The sequence below is a fragment of the Mustela nivalis genome, assembly GCF_964662115.1.
Source record: "Mustela nivalis genome assembly, chromosome: 1".
Lineage (NCBI taxonomy): Eukaryota > Metazoa > Chordata > Mammalia > Carnivora > Mustelidae > Mustela > Mustela nivalis.
The window spans coordinates 150,568,748-150,594,258 of NC_139020.1; the positions used below are offsets into that span (position 1 = coordinate 150,568,748).

General features: G+C 36.9%; 1 protein-coding gene across 1 annotated transcript in view; it reads left to right on the forward strand.

Annotated features, from left to right (window-relative positions):
- The window catches only part of PDCD6IP (programmed cell death 6 interacting protein), an 81,691-nt gene extending 57,417 nt beyond the window's left edge, over positions 1-24,274 (forward strand). Inside the window, exons 13-19 of the mRNA XM_082725816.1 lie at positions 4,748-4,996; positions 5,336-5,470; positions 7,079-7,173; positions 18,067-18,190; positions 19,263-19,453; positions 20,591-22,855; positions 22,933-24,274. Coding sequence (XP_082581942.1) covers positions 4,748-4,996; positions 5,336-5,470; positions 7,079-7,173; positions 18,067-18,190; positions 19,263-19,453; positions 20,591-20,765 — 969 coding nt within the window. The 3' untranslated portion in view covers positions 20,766-22,855; positions 22,933-24,274. The remainder of the gene's footprint in view (positions 1-4,747; positions 4,997-5,335; positions 5,471-7,078; positions 7,174-18,066; positions 18,191-19,262; positions 19,454-20,590; positions 22,856-22,932) is intronic.
- Positions 24,275-25,511: the final 1,237 nt, after the last annotated feature.

The window sequence follows — 25,511 nt, forward strand, 5'->3', positions numbered from 1 at the left end:
TGGTACAAAAGTGATATCCATTTATACTTGTAGTATTGCATCTGTTTTGGGTGATGAAGGGGTCCCTTTGGGGGAAAAAAAGTGTCCATCTCCTCAGAGATAGTGCATAAACTAGCACTGTCCAAAGCTTTGTAGGCCTTTTTTTTTTCCTGGTTCACACAAAGTCATCTAGTAGGTGAACTGCAAATGCTACTTTTACTCTCTGTTTTTTATAACAGGAAGTGTCTAGATAGGTGTTGAGGTTTGTTCACCAAAAATTTGTTGAAGGCCTATTGTATGCCAGGAATTATGGCACCATGGTTACTAACAGAGAGGGGTGCAAAACTCTAGGTTTGCTTTAGTGTAGGGCAAGTGTGATCAGGTTCCCACTGTTCTGTTGTTGAGATATTCTCATGTCTGCCTTTTCTGAAAATAAAATGGCAGGGACTGAAAAGTAAAGCTGAAAATCTCATTGAGAGTATTTGTTCTACGCCTAAGTATGTATGGTGCTGTTAGATGCTACAGAGAGCTTTATCATCTAATGGGGCTGGCACACGATGGTCTGCGGGCTAAATCCAGCCTGCCTCCTGTTTTCGTGTGGCCTGTGAGCCAGGAATGCCTTTACATTTTTAAATGGTTGAAAAAAGTCAAAAGAATAATGTTTTATGACATGTGAATGTTACATGAAATTCAGATTTTAGTATCCATGAATAAACTTCTGTTGGAGCATAGTTATACTCCTTCACATTTCATCCGTGGCTGCTTTCACACTAGAAAGGGAGAGATAGTTGCAACAGAGACTATGGCTTACAAAGCCAAAAATAGTTTCTTTCCTTTCCCCTTCTGTTTGGTTCTTTATAAGAAAAGTTTGTAGCTCTTGGTCTTAAAGGTAAAGTATGGACAGCTGAGGTGATCTCATTCCTGCCTTTCTGTTTGACCTCATCTCTCTCCCTTTTATCTTTTTTTTACTGTGTTAAAGTCATACTAGCTAGGCCCTTTTTTTTTTTTTTTTGGTCTTTTGCCTTTGAACATGGGAAGCTTGTTCCTGCCTTAGGACTTTAACATTTGCTTTCCTTCTATTGGGGTCTTTCTTCCTTTCCATGGCTACCATGAGTTTTTTCATTAAAGCCCCAGATGTCACCCTTTGCCTTTCTTTGTCTTTGTCTACTATACTGCTCTGTTTTTTTGTGTGTGTTTAATTTCCTCCTCCCTTCCCCTGTCCCCACATGAACCAATTCTGCTTTTGTTAATAATTGTATTTTAGAACCTAGAGCAGTACCCAACATGTAAGGATTCAAAAAGTGTTGATGCAGTGATAACTACCGACAGCCTAACTTATTAATAAGGGGATTCAATTAATTGCAGTTGAGAGGTAATTGGAGCTGTTTTTAAAACATTGAAATAAATTTTTAAATTTTTTTATTTGAAGTATAATTGACATACAACATTATGTTAGTTTCAGGTGTACAACATGATTCAGTATTTTTATATATTGTAAAATGATCACAGTAAATCTAGTTAATATCAGTTATCACACATAGTTACAGAATTTGTTTTCTTGTGGTGAGAACTTTTAAGAATGCAGCGTATTATTACTATTTTTAAGATTATTTATTTATTTGATAGTGAGAGAGGGAACACAAGCAGGAGGTAGTGGGAGGGGGAGATACAAGTTTTCCGCTGAGCAGGGAGCCTGATGCAAGGCTTGACCCTAGGAGCCTGGGATCAGGACCTGAGCTGAAGGCAGATGCTTAATGACTGAGCCACCTAGGCTCCCCTATTATTATTATTATTATTTTCTTTTAGAGGATTTCATTTATTTGACAGAAAGTGGAACACAAGGTGGGGTAGGGGGAGTGGGAAGAGGGAAGGCAAAAGCAGACTCCTTGCTGGTCAGGGAGCCTGACATGGAGCTCGATCCCAGGACCCTGGGATCATGACCTGAGCCAGAGGCAGATGCTTAACCGACTGAGCTACCCAGGTATCCCACAATATAGTATTATTAAATATAATTGCCATGCTGTACTTTATAGCCTCATAACTTAATGTATATATGTATGTATATTTATTTTTAAAGATTTTATTTATTTGACAGGCAGAAATCACAAGTAGGCAGAGAGGCAGGCAGAGAGGGAGGGGGAAGCAGGCTCCGTGCAGAGCAGAGAGCCTGATGGCGGGGCTTGATCCCAGGACCCTGGGATCTGATCTGAGCTGGAGGCAGATGGTTAACCAACTGAGCCACTCAGGTGCTCCACAATATAGTATTATTAAGTATAATTGCCATGCTGTACATTATAGCCTCATGACTTAATGTATTTAATTAATGGAGGTTTGTACCTTTGGATTACCTTAATCTCTTTCGCCCACCCCCATACCCCACCTCAGGCAGTAGTCTCTCTGTTCTCTATATCTGTGAGCTTGGTTTTCTGTAAATTCCACATGTAAATGAGTTCATGTGGTATTTGTCTTTCTCTGTCTGACTTACTTCGTTTAGCATAATGCCCTCAAGGTGCATTCATGTTGCAAATGGCAAGACTTCATTCTTTTTTTAATAGCTCAATATAGACTCTGTGTGTGTGTGTGTGTGTGTGTGTCTATGCATATGTGTATATATCACTACATTATCTTTATTCATTTATCCATTGATGGACATTTAGGTTTCCATATCTTAGCTGTTTTTGTAAATAATGCGGTAGTGAACATGGGGATGCAGAGGGATTCTAACTATTGATATACTTTAACTTGATGACACATTAAGCTTCAAACTTAATGAGTGAATAAGAAAATGTATTGATGTTGAAAGAAAGAAAATGTAGGTAGTGGTTTACTTACTATTCTTGTCATTCATTTGTGCAAGCAGTTTAATTCATTTTCTTCTGTAGTCACTTTTAAAATAAGGCTGGTATTATACAATCTAAAATATGGCTAAACTAGTATATATGACAGTTTGAAAAAAAATAAAAAAAGAGGATGCTTGTCATATAAGGACACTTGGTACCGTGGTCTAAAAGTTCATTTATAAATTGGTTGCTTCAAATGCCATTTTTTCCCCCAGAGACTTAGAATCATAGCATTTTGGAATAGAATAGGACTTACTAAATACATACTTGGTCCTTTTTATCACTGATTTTAAAACCCCTGACTACCATAAAAGTTAGGGAGTTAGCTTTTCTACATAGTGGAAGTGGTATTAGAACTTGTGATTCTGCAGATTCTGCTAGGGTTCTCTTCCCACGTTACTCTGCTGCCCTGTGTGGTGTTCCTCAGTGAAGAGGAGGTTTTATTCATGTGAACTGTGTCTGTCTTCTCTTATTATTTATTAGCTAATTTGGGATACTGTCACTGCAGTATTTGATGAGAGGCTCTTATTTGCTGTACTGTGGAAGAAGCACCCAGTCTCTTTCTCTATAGATAATAGTGTTACAGTGTACCTGACTTTCAGCTTTGTTTAGTAGACTAGTTTTTTTTTTTTAAATTTATTTATTTGACAGAGAGATCACAAGCAGGCAGATGGGCAGGCAGAGAGAGGTGGGGAAGCAGGCTCCCTGCTGAGCAGAGAGCCTGATGTGGGGCTCGATCCCAGGACCCTGGGATCATGGCCTGAGCTGAAGGCAGAGGCTTTAACCCATTGAGCCACCCAGGTGCCCCTAGTTTTTTTTTTTTTTAAACCAGTTCTGCATATTCCTGTTCTCCCCCAGTTTTCTTTTAATTGACTATTTTTTATTTTTTTCTTTCTAGTTTTTTTGGACATAACTGGGAGAAAGTTAAAAGGTGGCATTTTTCTTATAGCTAAACAAATTTCAGGAAGGCAGATGCTTATCATCTGAGTCACCAGGTGTCCCCCCCCCCCCTTTTTAAAAGATTTTATTTACTTTTTAGAGCGGTCATAAGCAGGGGCAAGGGCAGAGGGAGAGGGAGAAGCAGACTCCTGCTGAGAGGGCTTGATTTCAGACACTGGAATCATGATCTGACCTGAAGGCCAACGCTTAACTGTTTGAGCCACGTAGATGCCTCCCTGCTGCCCCCCTTCTCTCATGGAAAACTTTTAATGATATGAACAGATGTACAAGAGCCCTCTCCTCTCTCTCTCTCAGTATGTAAAATAAACACATGGTTTATAGCTTTTTATCTGCATCCCTGGCTCTCTTTAAGATGCTCTATCCATATTTATATATCTGTATCTGTATCTACATGTCTGTCTGTATGTCTCTCAGTCTCTCTTTGTCAGCAAATAGGGTATCTCCTTACTTGGCAGAAACACACCTTCCTCTGCCTTGCAGCCATGACAGGGACATGGTATATAGTATTGAGTGGTTAAGAGATTGATTTTGGAGTTAGGCAGACTTAGGTCTCAAATTTTACCTCTACTCCTTAGTAGTGTGTAACCTTAGGCAGCTTTTAATTTTTCTGAGACTCAGTTTCTGCAACTGTGGAATAGAAGTAATAAATATGTACCCTATGGAATTTTGGAAGGATTACGTTAAATTATATTTGTGAAATGTTTAGGACAGTTCCTGGGACATATTAAATGTTCAATAAATCGTTGTGCTTGCTGCTGTTACAATTATTGCTGCCTCCTGTTACAAGCTGAGTCCACTAAAGGTACAATGTCTGTCTCTAAGTAAACTTGATGTACAGTTGATGCTTGGCTCTTTGAGAAATCATCCAACTCTGAGTGAACCTTTGTATATAATTCCCTTCTGGAAATTGGCTTCTGGGTTTTTTGGGCAATTAAACAAAGGGGTTTTATTTTGTTTTAATTGTTTAGGTTGTAAATGTATTAAAATCCTTATTGACAAATCTTGATGAAGTAAAGAAGGAAAGAGAAGGGCTGGAGAATGACCTGAAATCAGTGAACTTCGACATGACAAGCAAATTTTTGACTGCTTTGGCTCAAGATGGTGTCATAAATGAAGAAGCTCTTTCTGTCACTGAACTGGATCGAATCTATGGAGGTCTTACGGCTAAAGTCCAAGAATCTCTAAAGAAACAGGAAGAACTTCTTAAAAATATTCAGGTAAAGTTTATATGCTTTAGTAAGATTTATGTAAAGAAAATAGGATAAACCTGGACCAAATCTATATCTGTTTAGGATTTTTTTTTTTTTGCGAGTGATGCATGTTAATAGAAATCTGCAGTCATTGTTGATTGTGTTTGATACCCACTGAATTTGTGGGATTTTTATTTTAAGGAAAGATTTAAAGTACTGTGTTATCACAGAAGAAATAACATATTTGGTAAATTTATAGTAATTCTGGCATGCAGTCATATACGATTTTCATATGTAGTTGGCAAAGTAACAATAAAAATGTTATGAGCTATATTAATTTGGTCAATAAATCTTTCCTTTAACAAGGTCTCACACCAGGAGTTTTCAAAAATGAAGCAATCTAATAATGAAGCTAACTTAAGAGAAGAAGTTTTGAAGAATTTAGCTACTGCATATGACAACTTTGTTGAACTTGTAGCCAATTTGAAGGAGGGCACGAAGGTATGATGTACAAAAATAATAGTTCACCAGCACAGATGTAAAAATATGGTTTGAGCATACAATAACTGTATGTTTTAGGTGCTTTCTAGTTCTATATTTTCTTAGATACTATTCTGTAAAATGGAGACGTTTATTTGATTTCTAAAATTGTGGGATTATGTCATTTAAAACTGATTTTTGAATCAGTCCTTTTATAAGAATAAAAGACTTTGTTTTCCTTTTTAAAAAAAAATATGGTTTGAGAAGTAAATTGTGTTTCCAGTTGTGCCACATTATTCTTGAAATCCTAGCTCTAATGACTTTCGTCTCTGAGAGGTTTATTGTGAGCAAGAGAAAGCTTAAAGGTGGCAATATTTCATGGGAATGTTGAAGAATGAATTGTAAATTCCATCAGGCAAAAAGGGTGTAGGAATTTCAGGCAAAAGAATTAGCACAGAGATGTCAAAGGCTAATGATACGTTCTGAGGAGAAAGAAAAGAAAGAAAATTGACTAATTAAAAAGATTTTTTTGGAAAGATTTTATATATTTGAGAGAGAGGGAAAAGAGAACTTTTTCAAAGTGAGCAATGGGGACAAGTAGAAGGGGGGTGGGAAAGGGACAAGCAGACTTGGTGCTAACCATGGAGCCTAACATGGGGGTCATTCTCACAGCCTTGAGATCATGACCTGAGCCAAAATCAGGAGTAGGAGGCTTAACTGACTGAACCACCCAGGTGCGCCGAAAGTTGATTATTTTGAGTGAATTATGAGGGAACAGGAATAGTTGAAGTGAAGTTGATCTGTGGTGGGGAAGGGAGAAGGGGGGTTTGGCTTTTATATTCTGTGCTGATGGTGCTGATGGATGATGATAGACTTGTGATCTGCCTGAGTCTTAGGGTGCTTACTAAGTATGTTAAGTACTTTTTTGCTTTGCCTTTAAATAGCTTAGGGAAGTGATTATATTTATTTTTACCATTGACTTTGCTTTTGAGAGAGCAAGTGATATTTAATTTTTTTAGGTACATCATACCTTGTGGTTTTTTAACTCCATAATGATCACTGAGTACAGTTATCTTGATACAAATACAGTGGATATAATGTAAAACCCTGTGAACAGGGGGTAGAAATACTATACAGCCTTGAAAATAGAAGAGTAAGACACCAGTTTATTTGGTTTAAAATGCTTTGTTGAAATAGATAACTGAGAAAACTCTTCAGAGAGCCTTTGGAAATACTTCTAAGGGTTTCTGAAGTAATACCTATATTTCTGAAGTGAATATACAAATCTAATCCTTCCATTTAATTAGGTCTCATATTTTTATCATAGATTTATTAAGTAATTGACTTTTCTCTAGGAATTGGGAATATAGTCACCATCGTGGAACTTACAACTTGTTCCATTTAATTTTTGATGACAAATGTTCTCTAAAAGTGATTTTTTAATTTTTATTTTTTTTAGTTAGGTCATATTCAATATTAAGTTGTTGAACCTCAGGGGTATGACTATCTTAGGAAGATTATTTTAGTTCTTTAACTTTAATCATGATTAATGAACTTTAGATTATGTTCCTCTATAGATTAAAAAGAAATCACTCTAGTTTATTACTTGTATTTCTCTTTTGCTTACAGTTTTACAATGAACTGACTGAAATCTTGGTCAGATTCCAGAATAAATGCAGTGATATAGTGTTTGCGCGGAAGACAGAAAGAGATGAACTCTTAAAGTAAGTTTATTTTGTGTATTGAATTGTATTTTTCTTTTGAAAAGTTGTATGTGGAGACTTTGGGGTGAACTTGTCAGTATGAAATAGCAATTTCCTCCCTTTCCTCCTGGACATTTACAAAATAACAAGCAAGCTGCGTGATCTGAGATTAAAGATGAAAAGGAGCAGAAATGCCGGTGCTGGAAGCACAGTGATGTCATAGAAATGCTAAAACAATAGTTCAGGGTGGCAGATATCAGAAATGCTAATAATAAACATAAGTAGTGTACCTTGAAATGGCAGACAGGTTCCTCATGTAAAACTAGAGGTACAGAATATGGGGAAGACCGGGTGAATAGCTTAGAAAACATCAGCTATGACCCTTCAGAGGGAGGCAGCTGAGAAAGTTGGGCCATAGCATAGGACTTATTCCATGGTGAGTGACCTGTAGAGTTGACACAGCATTGGTACAAGATACAGTGCTTATTAAAAATGGTGAAAAATGAACAAAATTTAATAAAATCTAATAGATGGAGAATATTCCCCAGAATCATATTGTTACAGAGCAGATGAAAATTCTGAATGAACATTTCATTATGAGTTAAGAAAAAAAGAGAAGAGGGTTAGGAGGCAATCACCCTGAGGAATGCCACACACAGAAATGCTAGAGCTCAAGGAAGATGGTGAAAAGACAGGACATGATAAAATGTGAGGTGCCAGGATTTAGGAAACTAGAAGAGAGAACAACAAAACTGTCACCGAAACCAGATGAAATGGGAAGGAGTGAAAAGGGGAATAGACCATGAAGAAGACAACAGGAGCACAGAGTAAAAAAGAGGAAATCAAAGAAAATGAAACCAAAGTAAAAAAAGAATTAAAAAGGATTAAAGAGAAGATGGTCAAAGAAGATCCAAATTTGCAAAATTGAATTCTGCTGAAAGAAGAAAAACCAAAGCCCTGAATAGAACAAATACTTAACAGTATTACTGAAGAGCATTTTCCTAAAATAAGTGAAAGCTTATCAGAAAGGTTTATCTTACGGTCAGGAAAAATGAACAAGAACTGTCAACACCAAGTATAAATTTTTAGCCTTACAAGATAATGGCGGAGTCCTTTAGGCAATTGGGCAAAAAAGTCAAGTCCATTTATAAAAAGGTGAAAAAGTTGAGGCTAATAGCACTGTGTGCTAGGAGAGAGTAGAGTGATTGCTACTGGAACTCAAGGAAAGCAAAAAGGAGCCAAGGATTTTATATCCAGTCAAACTGTCCTTCAGGATAGTCATGAATGTAAAGAACTCAGAGACTATTATATTCATGAGTCTTTGTTGAACCCTTCAACCAGCCCCACCCTTATTCACCCCTCTGTTCACATTTAAACTGTTTTTCATATAAGTTGTTGGAGATACTGTCAAAGAGCTATCCCCTTCCACCTCTCTCTTGGCAGTGTTGTTTTTAGAGTTTTTTCTGCTAAACCCTTTTTAAAAAAATTTTTTTTTCCTTTTAATTATCCATGAGAGACAGAGAGAGACATAGGGCAGGCTCGCCACAGAGCAGGAATGCGGATGTGGGACTCGATCCCAGGAGCCTGGCATCATGACCTGAGTTAAAGGCAAATGCTTAACCAACTGAGCCACCTAGGCACCCCTTCTACTAAACATTTGAAAAGCAAATAATTAATGAACTTTTAACATGGCTTTAGAGACTAAAAAAAAACCGTCCAAATTATTGATAAGAAAATCTGACAAAGAATAAGAAAACCAGACTTCAGATGAGTTTCACTTATGAATATGGTTGCAAAAGTCCTGAATAAAATACTTAACCATTGATACCAGTATGGTTAGAAAAAGAACCATGAACAAGCCGGGATAGGGTGGTTATTCCAGTAATGCAATGATTGGTTCAGTATTTTTTTTACATGTAAGGGAAAGAAGATTGTTTTCATAGGTGAGGAAAAAACAATTGAGAAAGTAAGTCTCATGTGGTTCATATATACAATGGAATATTACACAGCTGTCAGAAAAGATAAATACCCAACATTTACATTGACATGGATGGAACTGGAGGGCATTATGCTAAGTGAAATAAGTCAGTCAGATAAAGACAATTATCACATGGTTTCACTCATATGTGGACTGTAAGAAATAGTGCAGAGAGTCGGTCATAGTGGAAGGGAGGGAAAACTGAATGGGAAGAAATTAGAGAGGGAAACAAACCATGAGAGAATCTTGATTCTGGGAAGCAAACTGAGGATTGCAAATAGGGCGGTGGGTGGGGGGATGGGGTAGCTGGGTGTTGGGGATTTAGGAGGGCACGTGATGTGATGTGATGTGATGAGCCCTGGGTGTTGTGTGCAACTCATGAATTATTGAACATTTTATCAAAAACTAATACGTTGGCTAATTTAAATTAAAGAAAAGTCTTCTGGTATTCAGTAGAATAGGAGTAGGTAGATACTTCCTTAACACTGTGTGTGTGTGTGTACCAGTCTTTTTATATCTGCGCAAAACTCAGCATCATGGTTCATGGAGAAACAATGTAAACATTCCTTCTAAAAGAAAGGACAAAATGTCCACTATCAACTCTATTATTTAATACCATACTGGCAGTATGAGCCAGCATAATTAGACAAAAGAGTAAAATTCGAAATAGATAAATTGAAAAAGAAGTTAAAATCTTCACTATACAACTTTATGATAATACAGCTTAAAAATCCACGAGAACCCCAAAACTCTGCAAATAATAGAATTATTACTGAAGACAATGGATTATAAATATAATTTATAGAAAACAGTAGCTTTTGTATAAATAAATATAGGAGATACAATGGAAGAAAAGACCCCCACTTGTAATAGCAACAAAAACCATAAAATACATAGGAATTAATTTGTTGTCTATGAGACCTATGTATAGAAAACTTTGAAACACTGTTCAAGGGCACAGGGGAGGGCTTGAATTTGAAAGATGTGTCATGTTTTTGGGTAGGATGACTCAACTTCATAAAGATGTCAGTTCTTACACATTCAACATAATTTATTGATTTAAAATAAACAGATTTTCACTTAAAACTAGGTAAGTTGATCCTAAAACTTAGCTAGAAAAACTGTCAAATTATTAGCCAGGAAAATAGTGTAAAAAGAACAGTACGGGAAACTTATTCAATGAGATATTAAAATATATAACATTGTGTCTAATTTTTTTTTTTTTGATTTATTTATTTATTTGAAAGACGGAGATCACAAGTAGGCAGAGAGGCAGGCAGAGAGAGTGAGAGAGGGAAGCAGGCTTCCTGCGGAGCAGGGAGCCCGATGCGGGGCTCGATCCCAGGACCCTGAGATCATGACCCGAGCCAAAGGCAGCAGCCCAAACCACTGAGCCACCCAGGCGCCCCACATTGTGTCTAATTAAAACACAGTGGTACTGGTACATGATTAGACAGACCAAAGACCAAATAGAAAATACAAATAGACTCTGATACATTGTGAATTTAGTGTAAAAAAGATCCTAGCTAATCAGAAGATGTTAGAGACAATTGCCTTGCTGTTTAGAAAATAAAAGTTATTTTTATACCAGAATAAATTCCAAGTGGATCAAACTTGAAATGTGTAGGACAAAATAGAATGTTTATGAGAGAATTCCTTTATAAAGCTGAAATGGGACAAGTCTTTCTTACTCTGACTTAAAATCTAGAAGCCGTTTTTTAAAAAGGAAAAATTCATCATAACATAAGCTGAGTCTTTATGTAATAAACTAGGGGAAAATACTTGAAACCTGCTCACAGACGTGAAAGGCAAATTTACTGGTTTATGAAGAACTGGTTTATGAAGAACTCAGATATTACTGAGGAGAAGAAAAACCCAATGGAAAAGTTGGCAAAGGCTGTAAACAGAAATTTGGCAGATGAGGAAATATAAGTGGTTCCTAAGCATTTATGAAAAAATACCTGTCTGGGGCACCTTGCTTGCTCAGTCAGTAGAGCACGCAACTTTTGATTTTGGGGTTGTGAGTTCAAGCCCCACTTGGCCTAGAACTTACCTAAAAAGTAGATAAATAAACTGGAAACCCATCCTCATTCAATAAATGTAAATACAAATTAAAACTATTCTGAAGTAACATTTCTCAGGTTGGCAAAAATCTGGATTTTGAAAACATGCTTTGTTGGCACATGTGGGAGAACAGGTCTCATCTGTGGCTGTGAATGCATGCTGGTGCATCTTGTGTGGGGCAGTTTTGCTCTAAAGGTCTGGATTATAAATCCGTACATCTTTTAATCCAGTTAGTCTGGTTTTGATGATTTATTCTGGTATGTGTTAGCATATGCTAGAAATGACATTAACCAATTCATTTCTGAATTGCTTGTAGCAGTAAAAGAAACAAATATCTAGGGCTGGTGAAATAAATAAAGCTATCTATACAGTTTTTTTCTTTTTTCTTGTTTTTCTATTTATTGGTATGGAGAGATTTTTTTTTTTAATTTTCTATTTTTTATAAACATATATTTATATCCCCAGGGGTACAGGTCTGTGAATCACCAGGTTTACACACTTCACAGCACTCACCAAAGCATATACCCTCCCCAATGTCCATAACCCCACCCAGTATGGAGAGATTTTGAAGATAGTCATGGTAAAGAAGAAAGATACAGAACAGTGTAAAGTATGCTTTTAGTGTAAAAAAGAGAAAATAAAATACATTTGAATTGGTTTATGTGTCAGGTAATGCTGGACAGGTTCATAAGAATAGTGTATCTGGGGGTGTGAGTGGTGGAGCGGGAACTTGCAGATAGGGATCTTTCACTCACTTTTTGGTTTTTGAGGCAAGTGAACACATTACGTTTTCAGAAAGTTATGTGAAATTAAATAATTAATGGGTCTTCGTATGTTTTTATAGCCACATGCAAGTAGTCTGATTTTTATTTTTCAGACTGTACAGCTGAATTTTCAGAGTCATTCCCTACTGCCCACCTTTTTTTTTTTTTTTTTTTTTTTTTTAAAGCTGCAGAACCCTTTGCTCAAACTTAGTGTTACAGAGAAGCCTGGTTTGTAAAACAGATAAAGATTAATCTGGCTCAGATGCAAGCGGGGTGAGGGGCTTGGAGCAGGACCTTTTGCCCCTCTTTCCTTTCCTTCACCTAAGCAAGCAGCTGCCACTGAGATGACTGTACAGGACCCTTAAATTCTGTATCTCAGGACCAAATGAGAGCCAAAAAAGGTTTCTTTTTTCTTTCTTTCTTTTTTAAAATTTTATTTACTTATTTGATAGAACACAAATGGGAGGAGCAGCAGGCAGAGGGAGAGGGAGAAGCAGGCTTCCTCCCAATCAGAGAGCCTGCGGTGGGGCTTGATCCTAGGATCTGGGAATCATGACCTGAGCTGAAGGCAGCCACCCTACCAACTGAGCCACCCAGGTGCCCCCCAAAAAAGGGTTTCTAAGTTTAAATTGGAGGTTGGCAGACTGCAGTGCCCAGGTTAAGTCAAGCTTGCTGCTTATACAGTCAAGTTTTACTGGAACACAGCTGTGTTCTTTTTGTACATACTAGCTATGACTGGATTTGCCCTGACTACAGCAGTCTTGAGTGTTTGTGACAGAGACCTTATATCCTGCAAAGCCTAAAATATTTGCTGTCTGGCTCCTTATGCAAAAAATTTTGCCAACTCCTAGTTGAAATCCTTTTGTTGCCTGTGATAATTTACTTTCTAGTTGTGTGTACTGTTTTTCCACTTAAATCTTTAGGGTAAAACAGGCTAACATAACTCTCTTCAGAATTGTGTAGTATAATACAGGTTCATGGCTTAGCAAGACATTTGGGGATATTCTTGTTTTCAGATATTTCATATTTCAAATATCTAGCTTGAAAATTAGGCTTGTTACTATTTGCATGTGTATCTCTATATACTATGAACAAAATCAGTTCTGAAACACTCAGTAGCTAAAACTATATACTATTCCAACACCCAACAGAATATGTATGTAACTTATAGCACATTTACACAATGAAATGCACCCAAATATGAAAATTAAATATCTACAACTATACACGACTATACGGATGAGTCTCACAAACACAATGCTGCCTGTAAACCAGATACCAAAGAGTGCATGTGACTCCAGATACACAGTGCAAAACAGGTGATTTTAGCTTGATGATTGAAAGGTAAATGAAGGATGGAAAAGTAGGCCAGAGCGCCTGGGTGGCTCAGTGGTTAAGCATCTGCCTTTGGCTCAGGTCATGATCCCAGGATTCTGGGATCGAGCCCCGCATCGGGCTCTGTCCTAGGCGGGAATTCTGCTTCTCCCTCTCCTACTCCCCCTGCTTGTGTTCCCTCTTTTGCTGTGTCTCTCTCTGTCAAATAAATAAAGTCTTAAAAAAAAAAGAAGAAGGTAGGCCAAATAGACATAACATTAGCTTTTAAAAATCTGAGGGTTTATTTTGTTAAAATCACTTTTAATACCAGGGGTCTAAATTCCTTCAAACATATTTATTGATTATAAAATAAAAACACAACAGAAGTATATATAAGGGGTGCTTGGGTTGCTCAGTGGGTTGAGTGCCTGCCTTCAGCTCAGGTTGTGATCCCAGGGTCTTGGGATCGAGGCCCAGGTCAGCTCGCTGCTCAGCAGGGCATCTGCATCTCTCTCTTCCTCTGCTGCTCAAATAGATAAATAAAATTTATTTTATTTTATTTATCTCCCAAATAGATAAATAAAATCTTTTTTTTTTTTAAGATTTTATTTATTTATTTGACAGAGAGATCACAAGCAGGCAGAGAGGCAGGCAGAGAGAGAGGGGGGAAAATCAGGCTCCCTGCTGAGCAGAGAACATGTGGGGCTCCATCCCAGGACCTGGGATCATGACCTGAGCCGAAGGGAGAGGCTTTAACCCACTGAGCCACCCAGGCGCCCCTAAATAAAATCTTTTGAGAAAGTATGCATAAGTGCATATCTTACTGACTCTTCACAAACAGTGTAGTCATGCACTGAACACTTGGGTCAGTTCACAGGACATTGTCAGCCACAGAAGCCTCATCCACACATCTACTCAGTTAACCATTTTCCCAGAGCAGCCATCATCCTTATTGTGAGAGTATGGACTAGTTTCTCCTGTTTTGCACTGTGTATCTGGAGTCACATGCACTCTTTGGTATCTGGTTTACAGGCAGCATTGTGTTTGTGAGACTCATCCGTATAGTCGTGTATAGTTGTAGATATTTAATTTTCATATTTGGGTGCATTTCATTGTGTAAATGTGCTATAAGTTACATACATATTCTGTTGGGTGTTGGAATAGTATATAGTTTTAGCTACTGTATTATGATGAGTGTGAGGATGAATGTTCTAAAATCTGATTCCCCAGTTTTGCTGTAGCAGTAAAAGAATAGAAGCAAACCAAATGTCCAGGGCTAGTGAAATAAAGCTTTGTTTGTATGGTGAAAGTACTATGCAGCCATGTATGCAGTTTAAAATTTCCAGTAGCCACATTTTATAATTTAAATTTTCAAAAATGTATTTTGTTGGGTAGCTCAGTTGGTTAAGCGTTTGCCTTCAGCTCAGGTCATGATCCAGGGGTTCCAGGATCAAGCCCTGCATTGGGCTCCCTGCTTGGCAGAGAGCTTGCTTCTCCCTCTCCGTCTCCCTTTCCCTCTGCTACTCCCCCTGCTCAGGTGCCCTCTCTCTCTCTCTGTCAAATAAATAAATAAAATCTTTAAAAAAACCCTCACAAAATCCCCCCCCCCAAATATATTTTGTTTAGGCTGGTATATCCAAAATATTATAATTTAAACATAATCATACATATATGTACGACATACTACTTTTTTCGGAGTAAGTCTTAGTGATTTGGTGTGTAATTTCCACTTACAGCACATCTCAGTTCACACTAGCCCCATTTCAGATGTTTAATAGTCATATGGGCTAGTTCTGGGTCCTGCTTTTGGTGAGCAAATACATGCAGTACTGTTGGATATATATCTAATAGTGAAATTGCTAGGTGAGAAGGTGTATGTATATGGAGCTTTAGTTGAAGCTTTCGGTTTTCCAAAGTGGTTGTACTAATTTATATTTCTTCCAGCTGTGATTGAGAGTTGGCTGTTTTGGTAGATGTGTAGTGTTATTTCATTGTGGTTTTAATTTTCATTTTCCTCATGACTAATATGTCTTCTTTATATTCAGTGTGCAAAAAGAATAAATATTTTTCTCTAAACTTTACCTTCTTTTCATTAGTGATTTGAAACTAATGTCAGTAATGATGGTTTTGGCAGTGAAATACTGGTGGGATTTTATTTCATATGTTTTTGCTTTTTTATGTTATTCATCTCATGATTTAATAGCTCTGAGTTATATAATTATTACTAAGTGGCTAGGAAATTCTCCGTTGTCCTGTAAGTGTATTATTTATTGCAGCTATCTCTGGAGTTTATCAAAGATAAAGAAAAGTATTATGTTAAGGCTTTATAATATAATTACATATGTTAGATATTGCATTTGTAATATACTCAAGTATCTCATCAATTATAATTATATAAACCATTATAATGGAAGTATTAGATATTAAATATGATTAAACATATTTGTATATATGAAATATACACACAAATATTTTAAAAGTCAGAACTTTTTGAATTTTAATATTGATTAAAAACTTCTAATTTATGTTGTGAGCAGTTATTACAAACTTACAAATGTTAAAGAATTATTTTTGCCCCCCCCCCCTTTTTAAAGATTTTATTTATTTATTTGACACACAGAGAGAGAAATCACAAGTAGTCAGAGAGGCAGGCAGAGGAAGCAGGGGGAAGCAGGCTCTCCGATGAGCAGAGAGCCTGATGCGGGACTCGATCCCAGGACCCTGAGATCATGACCTGAGCTGAAGGCAGAGGCTTAACCCACTGAGCCACCCAGGTGCCCTTTAAAGATTTTATTTATTTGAGCGAGCGAGCGAGAGAAAGAGAGAGAGAGATCACAGAGGGAGAGGGAGGGTTAGTGGGAGAAACAGATTTGCCACTGAGTGGAGAGCCTGATGCTGGGCTGGATCCCAGGACCTTGGGATCATGACCTGAGCCCCGAATGCAGATGCTTAACCGACTGGGCCACCCAGCTGCTCTGTAGTTTTGGTTTCTTGATGAGTGTGTATTAGCTTTCTTTATATAGAGAGTGACTAATTTATCTTCTAACTGGGACCCTGTTTTGGTAGTGGTGAAAGTGTGGTCCGGTGGGGACTTTGGGAGTTGCAGTTAATTGTTACGTCAGGACATCAGGTGCTGTTGTGAACATGTTGGGGCTTGCCATATTTACTTTTTTGTGTATATGACTCAGTTCAAATAGAATTGGTCAATACCATGTGTTTCATAGAGTGCATTTTACCTTAGGGTTTTGGTTAGTGAGATTTTGGGATGGATTTCAGTTTACTGTTGGAGGGGACTTTAAATTATTTTCCTAAAATTTAATACTCTATTTTAATAGTCCTTTTAACAGTCTGTCATGCATTTACCTTAGTTATAGATGTTAGGGTATCTTTTAACATAAAATATCTCAGTGCTGCATTTCTTTGAATATCTTCAGAAAATTTTCACCAAGAAATTTGCATAATGGTTTGAATAGGTTAGATTTCTCACTTGTTGTTTTGTTTCCTAAAACACTAGTATGAAACACCTGGCTGATTGTGTACAGTTGTGGTATTCTGATAACTTTTAGATAGGCCAGTATATTAGGAGTTTCCATCTAGGGGTGACTTCTTAATAGTGAGTGGGCAGTCTTTTAGGACTGCCTGCCAAGTTTGACATGTTCCTTACTCTAGCTATAACTAATCTCTGATCTTTTCCTAGTCTTCAGAAATAGAAAAAGAACTAATTTTATTTTTTTAAATAGTAGGAAAAAAGATTTGAGTTTGTTCTAGTCAAGAACAGAAATGAAGTATATTTTAAAATACCATCATTGTTTTGAGTCTATTTTCTGTTTCCTATATGAAGAGAAGAAAAAATTTAAAAAATCTGGTATTCATCTCACACCAGTCATGTCTAAAATTAACAATCAGGAAATAACAGATGTTGTTGAGGATGCATGTGAGAATGCAGACTCGTACAGCCAGTCTGGAAAACAATAAGGAGGTTCCTCAAAAAGTTGTAAATAGAGCACCTTATGACCCTTACCCCAAAGGTACAAATGTAGTGACCTGAAGGGGCACCTGCACCCCAGCAGCAGTGTCCACTATAGCCAAACTATGGAAAGAACCTAGATGTCCATCAACAGATGAATGGATAAAGATGTGGTATCTGTCTGCAGTGGACTACTACTCAGCCATCAAAATTGAAATGTTGGTGTTTGCAATGACGTGGATGTAACTAAGAGGGTATTACGCAGAGTGAAATAAATCAATCAGAAAGACAATTGTCATATATCATACGATCTCACTCATACATGGAATTGAAGAAACAAGACAGAGGAGCATAGGGGAAAGGAGGGAAAAATAAAACAAGATGAAATCAGAGAGGGAAACAAACCACAAGGGACTCTTTTTTTTTTTTTTTTTTAAAATTAACATGTAATCTGTTATTTGCTCCAGTGGTACATATCTGTGAATCATCAGGCTTACACATTTCATAGCACTCACCATAGCACATACCCTCCCCAAAGAAGAGACTCTTAATCATAGGAAACAAACTGAGGGTTACTGATGGGGAGAGGGATTTGGGAGGATGGGGTAATGGGTGATGGGCATTAAGGAGGGCACATGATACAATGAGCACTTGGTGTTATATAAGGTTGATGAATCACTGAACTCTTCCCCTGATGGTAGTAATACACTATATGTTAATTAATTGAGTTTAAATTTAAAAAAACTATGAAAAAAAAAGGATCTGGTATTTTATATATGTTGTTTTTTAAAATTGTGTTAATTCCTAACACTTCTGTCTTTAATAAGGGACTTGCAACAAAGCATTGCCAGGGAACCTAGTGCTCCGTCAATTCCTACACCTGCGTATCAGTCTTCCCCAGCTGGGGGACATGCGCCAGCTCCTCCAACGCCAGCACCAAGAACCATGCCGGTCAGTAAGCAACCACAGTTTGTAAATGGAAGTTTTACATTAGTGCTTGCTTGCTGTGAAGGATGAAACATGCTTTATATTGTGAAGATCTGGTGGTTACCAGTTTTCATCAGATTGACCAACCTCATGAATTCTTGCCAAAAAGGTTCAACTTGAATCTTACCAGGTCTTTAGAACCACCTCTCAGTTTATAGCAAATACATTGTTACAAAATAAGAAGTTAAATTGTGCCATTAGGAAATAATTGGACAAATCCAGAACTGGGGCATTCTGAGGCACTTTGTCTTTTCTAAAAGTGAATGTCATGGAAAGAAAAAAAATAGGTGTGGGACATTCTGGTTTAAAAGAGGAAAGATTCATAATAATCATGTAGTACATGAACCTCGATTGGATCTTGGTTTATAAAAATTCCTTTAAGAGCTTTTTTTGGTGATAAATAGGAAAACTTGAATGTGGAGTGGATTCTCAATGACATTAGGAAGTAACTGTTCATTTTCTTAGAGTGAAATGGTATTTTGATTATGTAGGAGAATATTAGGACTTGTATGACAGTCTTTAGGGCTGGTGTCATGAGGTTTGCAACTTACTTTCACATGGTTCCGCAAACATTTAGGTAGATAAATATATGGATATAGCTATAGATAAAGCAAACATGACCAAATGTTAATAATTACTGAATTTAATTGGTAAATACTATATTTATTATACTATTCTTTTAAGTTTTCGAGTGTTTGAAAATGTTTGTATAAAAAATGTGGCTAGGAGGAGATTACAGTAATAAACTGTACCTGACTTGCTCCTTCCTCCCATCTCAAAAGTCTAACCATTGATGGGAGCAGTAATGAGCTACAGAAATGATTAGGCATTAGGAACAGAGCAGTAGCTGTGCAGTTTCCTGAAATTGGAGAATTATTCTTCAACTTGTTACATTTCTAGAGCAACAAGTCAACATTTAAAAATGGAAACTAGAAATATATTTGGTTGGATTCTAGAGTTTCTCATATACCCTCACTTACAGTAATTTGACAGCAACATAAAACATTTTGTAGTCAATGTTGACTTTTTCTTATAGCCTGCTAAGCCCCAACCCCCAGCCCGGCCTCCACCTCCTGTGCTTCCGGCAAATCGAGCTCCTCCTGCCACTGCACCAGCTCCAGTGGGGACAGGGACCGCCCCGCCAGCTCCGTCACACACTCCTGGTTCAGCAGCTCCCCCTCCACAGGCCCAGGGACCCCCATATCCTACCTATCCAGGATATCCCGGGTAAGGCTGCAACTGAATATCTGAATGAATTGATTAATGTTTCTAGCTCTGGTTAGACTTTTAAAAACAGGGTTACCCCTTCTCTAATGGAGGTGTCATGAATGAATAATCTGCATTGTCAGCTTACACAGAAACGAAAATAATTTTACAGGCACTTATTTGAGCAATTGAATGGCTATTTCCCAGGCTTATTTATGTTTTTAGTTTTTACATGCTGGTTCATCTTAAATCTCTTCTGTATGGGATGTGGAATGTGTTTCCTTGGTCGTCTTTATTTTGGTGATAAACAGATAGGCACCTTTTCTGAACTTAGCAAGACTAATAAGGCCTTGCTTATGTACCTGTACTTTGAAATACTGGCATTCTGACAAGACTGTTGAACACGACTCTAATTATGGCATGTGCTTTCTTAAAGAACATCTTTCTTTGTGATAATTTTTTAATCTTAAAAATCCAGACATTTGACTACCTCTTAAGATGTGCTCCAGACTTTGCTTTGTAAGTATATTCTGTCTTCCAAATATTAAAACTTTGTTAACAGTGAATTTATGTGCATTACAGTGAGTATTGAGTCTTGTGAATCAGGAAGGTACTTAGGTTGGTACATTAAAATTAAGGGTTTTAGTTTTTTTTTTTTTTTTTTTTTTTAAAGATTTTATTTATTTATTTGACAGAGAGAAATCACAAGTAGACAGAGAGGCAGGCAGAGAGAGAAAGAGGGAAGCAGGCTCCCTGCCAAGCAGAGAGCCCGATGCGGGACTCGATCCCAGGACCCTGAGATCATGACCTGAGCAGAAGGCAGCGGCTTAACCCACTGAGCCACCCAGGCGCCCAAGGGTTTTAGTTTTTATTGTTTGTTAATAGTTTAATATTTAGTCTTATTTTCATTACAGTATTATTTTCTGGATAGTGTTAAATACTCGATATTCTTTTATCTCAAGTATTAACAAATAGGAACACTTTTTTTCTAATAAGTACCTTGAAATAGCTGTTTTTATCTCCCTAGTTTTCTCTGCTAGACTGAGAAAGAGAAGAATGACTTTCTTGAAAAAAACTTGGTTTTAGAATAATTGTTACATTTCATTTTCCAGTATTTGATTTACCAATCCCTTTGTTTGTTTGTTTTCTTTTCATCAGGTATTGCCAAATGCCCATGCCCATGGGCTACAATCCTTATGCATACGGCCAGTATAATATGCCATATCCGCCAGTGTATCACCAGAGCCCTGGACAGGCTCCATACCCAGGACCCCAGCAGCCTTCATACCCCTTCCCTCAGCCCCCACAGCAGTCTTACTATCCACAGCAGTAATATGTCAGCTCAGAAGCTCAGCTGGTTCAGTTCAAAGGGAAAGAAGTACCAACCCTGCAATAAGTGTACTAAACTCTATGTTCTGGTTAATATAATGTACTCTGTTATACTGAACACAGTGTATAATTTCTGTCTGTGGCTGAAAGCTAAAAACTGTGCCCCAGTTCCACATTTGATTGCACACTGAGAGATGCTGCTGTTGCAGTATAAACACTATAATAGGTATAATAGGATTTGAAATGAATGACATTTCAGCGCATAAAAGTTGAAAATGAGAAATTAAACCCACAAGTGAAATGTTTGAAATTATTATACTTATGTCTACGTAAGACGTGGTTGGGACATCAGATACTTACAATGATGGTTTAAGTACTGATATTCAAGAAAACTAAGTTTTCTTTCTCTTTTGGTTTATCAGTTTGGTTTAATTTCCATTATACTATTTTGCATAATCAAAGCGTTGTAAATCTTATAATTTAAAAATAAATTACTTAAGAACAGTTGTCATTGTTATGTTTTGTCATTGATTCTCATTACTGTCTAATTTCTTTCTGGTATTAGTCTCTCATTTTATATGTACATAAGTTAAACAGATAACTGTGTTTAAGTGCATGATTAGTGCAAGTTAATATTTCAGTTTTATAGGAAAACCAAAAGAATGGTACCATAATTTATCTTTCATTGCTGATTAGTAAATTAATTTTGACATTTATTTTGAAAAGTCCTATAATGTGGAAGAAACACAATTGCTACCAAAGATTATTCAAATAAATATACAAATAAATATGTATATTTAAAGTTTTATTATCCTCTCCAAGAAATTGAAACAAATTCTGATAATTTTTTCCCTTTTTTTCATAACCTATTTAAAATATATACATATCATTGACAGTACTGTCTAATGTAATGGAATTGTTTAAAGAAAATTTGCTGTACCCTTCTATTCCTTTTTTCCACCTTACTCTCTTAACCTAGGAACATTTAATGCACAATGTATCTGAGTCAATCTAAGCCCTTTCATTTTATGCTCCTAAAATATTAGACTATTTTATAATTCAGGGAGCGTACAAAACAATTGTTGGAGCATATGCCAATTCTGGAATAGGCTGTATATTTAATATTAAGCTCTGCTGTTAGGATAATTAATCACTGTATAAACCTCAGTAAAAATAGTGAGACATGCATCGTGGAGTGAGTAAAAGAGAAAGGTATGAGTTGTCTAATAGTGGGATTTGTTTTGTGTGAGGTTCATTTCTGAACACATCAGGCATATGAGCAGATTTCCAATGAATCTGTTTATGTTTATTTTCTAAGTTTTGATGCTCACCTTTTCTTGCATTATTGTTACATTTAAATAATACTGTCATTTGGTCCACTGTTCTTTTCATTGACATTTTGGTTTTATATTTTAAATGTTGGACTGGAGGTGTGATTGTAAAAGGGAGTGCATTGGTTTTAAAATTATATGTACATTTAAAAAAATCTTACTTTGCTGTTGTACGTAGAAAACATGAAGACATGTTACAAATGACCTTTCCATGGAATATTGAAATTGGTTTAAAGTCTAATAGTTAAAACCTTGGCAAAAGTAGTTTTTTACATATCATAGCTAAATTTTATTAATGTGGAATCATCAAACTATGACCTAGGCTTTTTTGACACTTATGTAAAAGGCATTAAAGTTCTACATTCTTATTATTCTTATTATTCATGGTATCCTATACTAACAGGAGATACTCAGAGTTAGGGGTATTCCAAATTGCTAGTTTATTCTTACTAATGCAGAAAAAAACAAAAAACAAATTGGCCTGAATATTCTCTTGGGGAAAGAAGGCACTAAGAAGAGTAAGAGCATCAGAGGGGCAAAAGAGGTTATAAGGCCACTTAGCCCATTCTATGTGCTAAGCTAGGCCTGCTTCTAGAGATCCATGGGAAAATTATTCAGAAACTGTTAGAAAGGAGGCTCCAAAGCCCCAAGTGGCAGCCTCTTCCATCATCCTGACTCGCTCAAAGACTTTTTTACACAGTAATGCAGACCCACTCTCTGGTCAGCTCACTCATCTTTAGGTAACTGTGGATGCGTTGTTTTGGTCAACCAAAAGAATGGTACCATAATTTATCTTTCATTGCTGATTAGTAAATTAATTTTGACATTTATTTTGAAAAGTCCTATAATGTGGACTGGGTACAGATGATCAGATTTCTGCAGCCCGTCCTTGCTGAGGCTGTCCTCATAGTGTTTCTAGTTTCATTAGGGTAGCTCATGGTAAGAAGTTTCTGTTAGTCTGTTTTGCATTCTAACAAACAAGGAAGCCCCCACTGGGATTATGTTTGTTATCAAACTTTTTTGTCCTTTGTTTAACTTCTTATATTCCACAGAATACCCTAAAAAGGTGTTATGGACAATGGTATTTATCTCGAGGTAGGAAGGTGTCAACTCTGGTTTAGGTATTTTGTTACCTATGTTTATAATAAGACTTTTTGATAATTTTCCTAAACTAAAGAAACCATTCCCAGACCTTAATTTAAGTTTGGGTTTGGAATACTGTTTTTAAAAGGACTGCAGGTAATGAAGCTCTGCATGGAGGAGCTAGTCAGAAGTGGGGAAAAAGCCTCACTTCTCCTATTTCTTGTTCCTAGTTGGAGACAAATAGCTTGACTTCTCAGTCTGGTGTAAAGTATTGGTTTGCTCCCATGTCCTTTGATTTTTATTCTCAGTTGAGAAGAACAGTTATATGTCACTGCAAACCAGTCAGTCTTTATGAGACATTCTTGTACCCATAACCTTGGTTTCTTTGCAGTTTATAATCCCTCCTTCCACAAATGTAAGTAGTTAACAGAAAAAAAGAACAAGATTTCACAGAACCTTCTGTCCCTGACACTCTATCCCAGTCAGCAGCCTTTCTAGTTAAAACAGATTTTAAAAATGTTTCCATTAGAGCTTTACAAAGTTTGCAAAAGTGCTTTATACACATTTTCTAATTTCATAAACATGATAAAATGTAGTTTGTTCAGTAGGTTGCAGTTTGCTAATGGGGATTTTTTTTTTTTCTTTTAATGATTGGTATATCTTGAAGAATCTTGCTACAACCTAGTGGCATCTCTCTCATTCTCTCTTTGTAAACACTTCTGCAATTATTAGTTGATTCACACTTCAGAACAGGATGCAAAGTAGGGAAAACTGCTATAGTGTTAAAATTACTAGTATAAAAATAGATTGTAGAACTAAATGGCTGATTATAAGATTTACCTGGAAGAGCTAAGAAGGAAAAATTATATTTTTAAAGAAAAAGAGAATATTCAGGCTTTATTTCTGGTATGAAGTTTATATTTTTTAAAAAAAATCCTATATTATCACACCAGAGATTTTAGATTCTTTTCTGGTTAAAAACACTGCTGGTAGTTGGATTATATTTTTATTGTATTCATTTCTCTTAGGGGGAAAATTGTAAAGCAACAAAAAGGTTCCAGATGAATGTATCCTAGAAATAAAAGTTGAAAGATTCTTACTTCCTTGGAGTATGAATTCTTATTTGAAGTGTTTATCCTTCAGCTTTATAGTTTCTGCAGTTTGACAGATGGTGGTTTGGGAAATAAAAAAATACCCACTCTGACTAAATGCGTGAGACTGTGTTTAAGTGTTTTCTTACAGTGGCCAGCCCCATACTTGATCCATGGATGGACTATGTTTTTCATTAGTTGTGATTTGCCCCAGTTCTTTTTTTTTTTTTTTTTTTCAAACAAGCAAAACCTATTGTAATTTTATGTGTGTGTGTGTGTGTGTGTGTGTGTGTGTGTGTGTGTGTGTGTGTTTAAATTAACATATAACGTATTATTTGTTTCAGGGGTGCAGGTCTATGAGGAATCTTTTCAGGTGTCATTTCTTGGGGGGTTAATTTTTGGAAATGTATGGCATATTATTCAGTTGGTTAGGAAAGGGGAGGTGGTGAATTGTGTTCATGTTTTATTCTTAAATATATTGAAATGTGTTCGTCTTTTAAAACATTTTCTTTCTACTTCTTCCATGTTTTAAGGTCAGATGCAACTCTTTTATTATGTAGGTCACAATGCACAATTTATCTGAAAATGTGTTGATGCTGTATGTCTTCCAAATTTGTTGAACAAGCTGGCTCCAGGAATGAATCAATAGTCTGAATCCCTATTATATAAATTTTAAATACATCAACTGGGCATAGTTAAATCTGACTTCTGTTTTTAGTTATCTGGCATCTGTGTTGGAGAGTACAGAGTTCACACTAGGGGCTTGGACACATTGATGTCTGCAGTGAGAGGCCAGTGCCTGGTGCTTGGGTTGTGCTGCAGTCTAAAGGGAAAGGAGCAGCTTCGTGTGCTGGGGTGGCTTCAGCATTTATTTCAGTATGGCGCAGGGGGCTGGCTTAGGAACTGCAGGGAGCAGGGGCTGGCTTAGGAACTGCTGGGAGCAGGCTTCAGCTTTCCCAGAGCCTGTGCACCAGAGAGCCTCAGGCTACTGCCAATCAGTGTCCCCATTGGCTGCCAGGCTCCCCTGTGTAGATAATCAGTCCAGGCACATCCTGAGTGTCTGCCTTAGCATCCCGCCTACAAGGGACCCTGGCTTCTGTCAGTTCTGTGGCTCCTGATCCTCTTCCCTTTGCGTTTAAAAGTTGCTTAGTCCTCCTTTTCAACTAATGAACACTCAAGTGGTACAGGTGAACAGGCTCACGTCCGTTACCATTTAATTTACTTTTCAGTTTTACTGTATTTTTA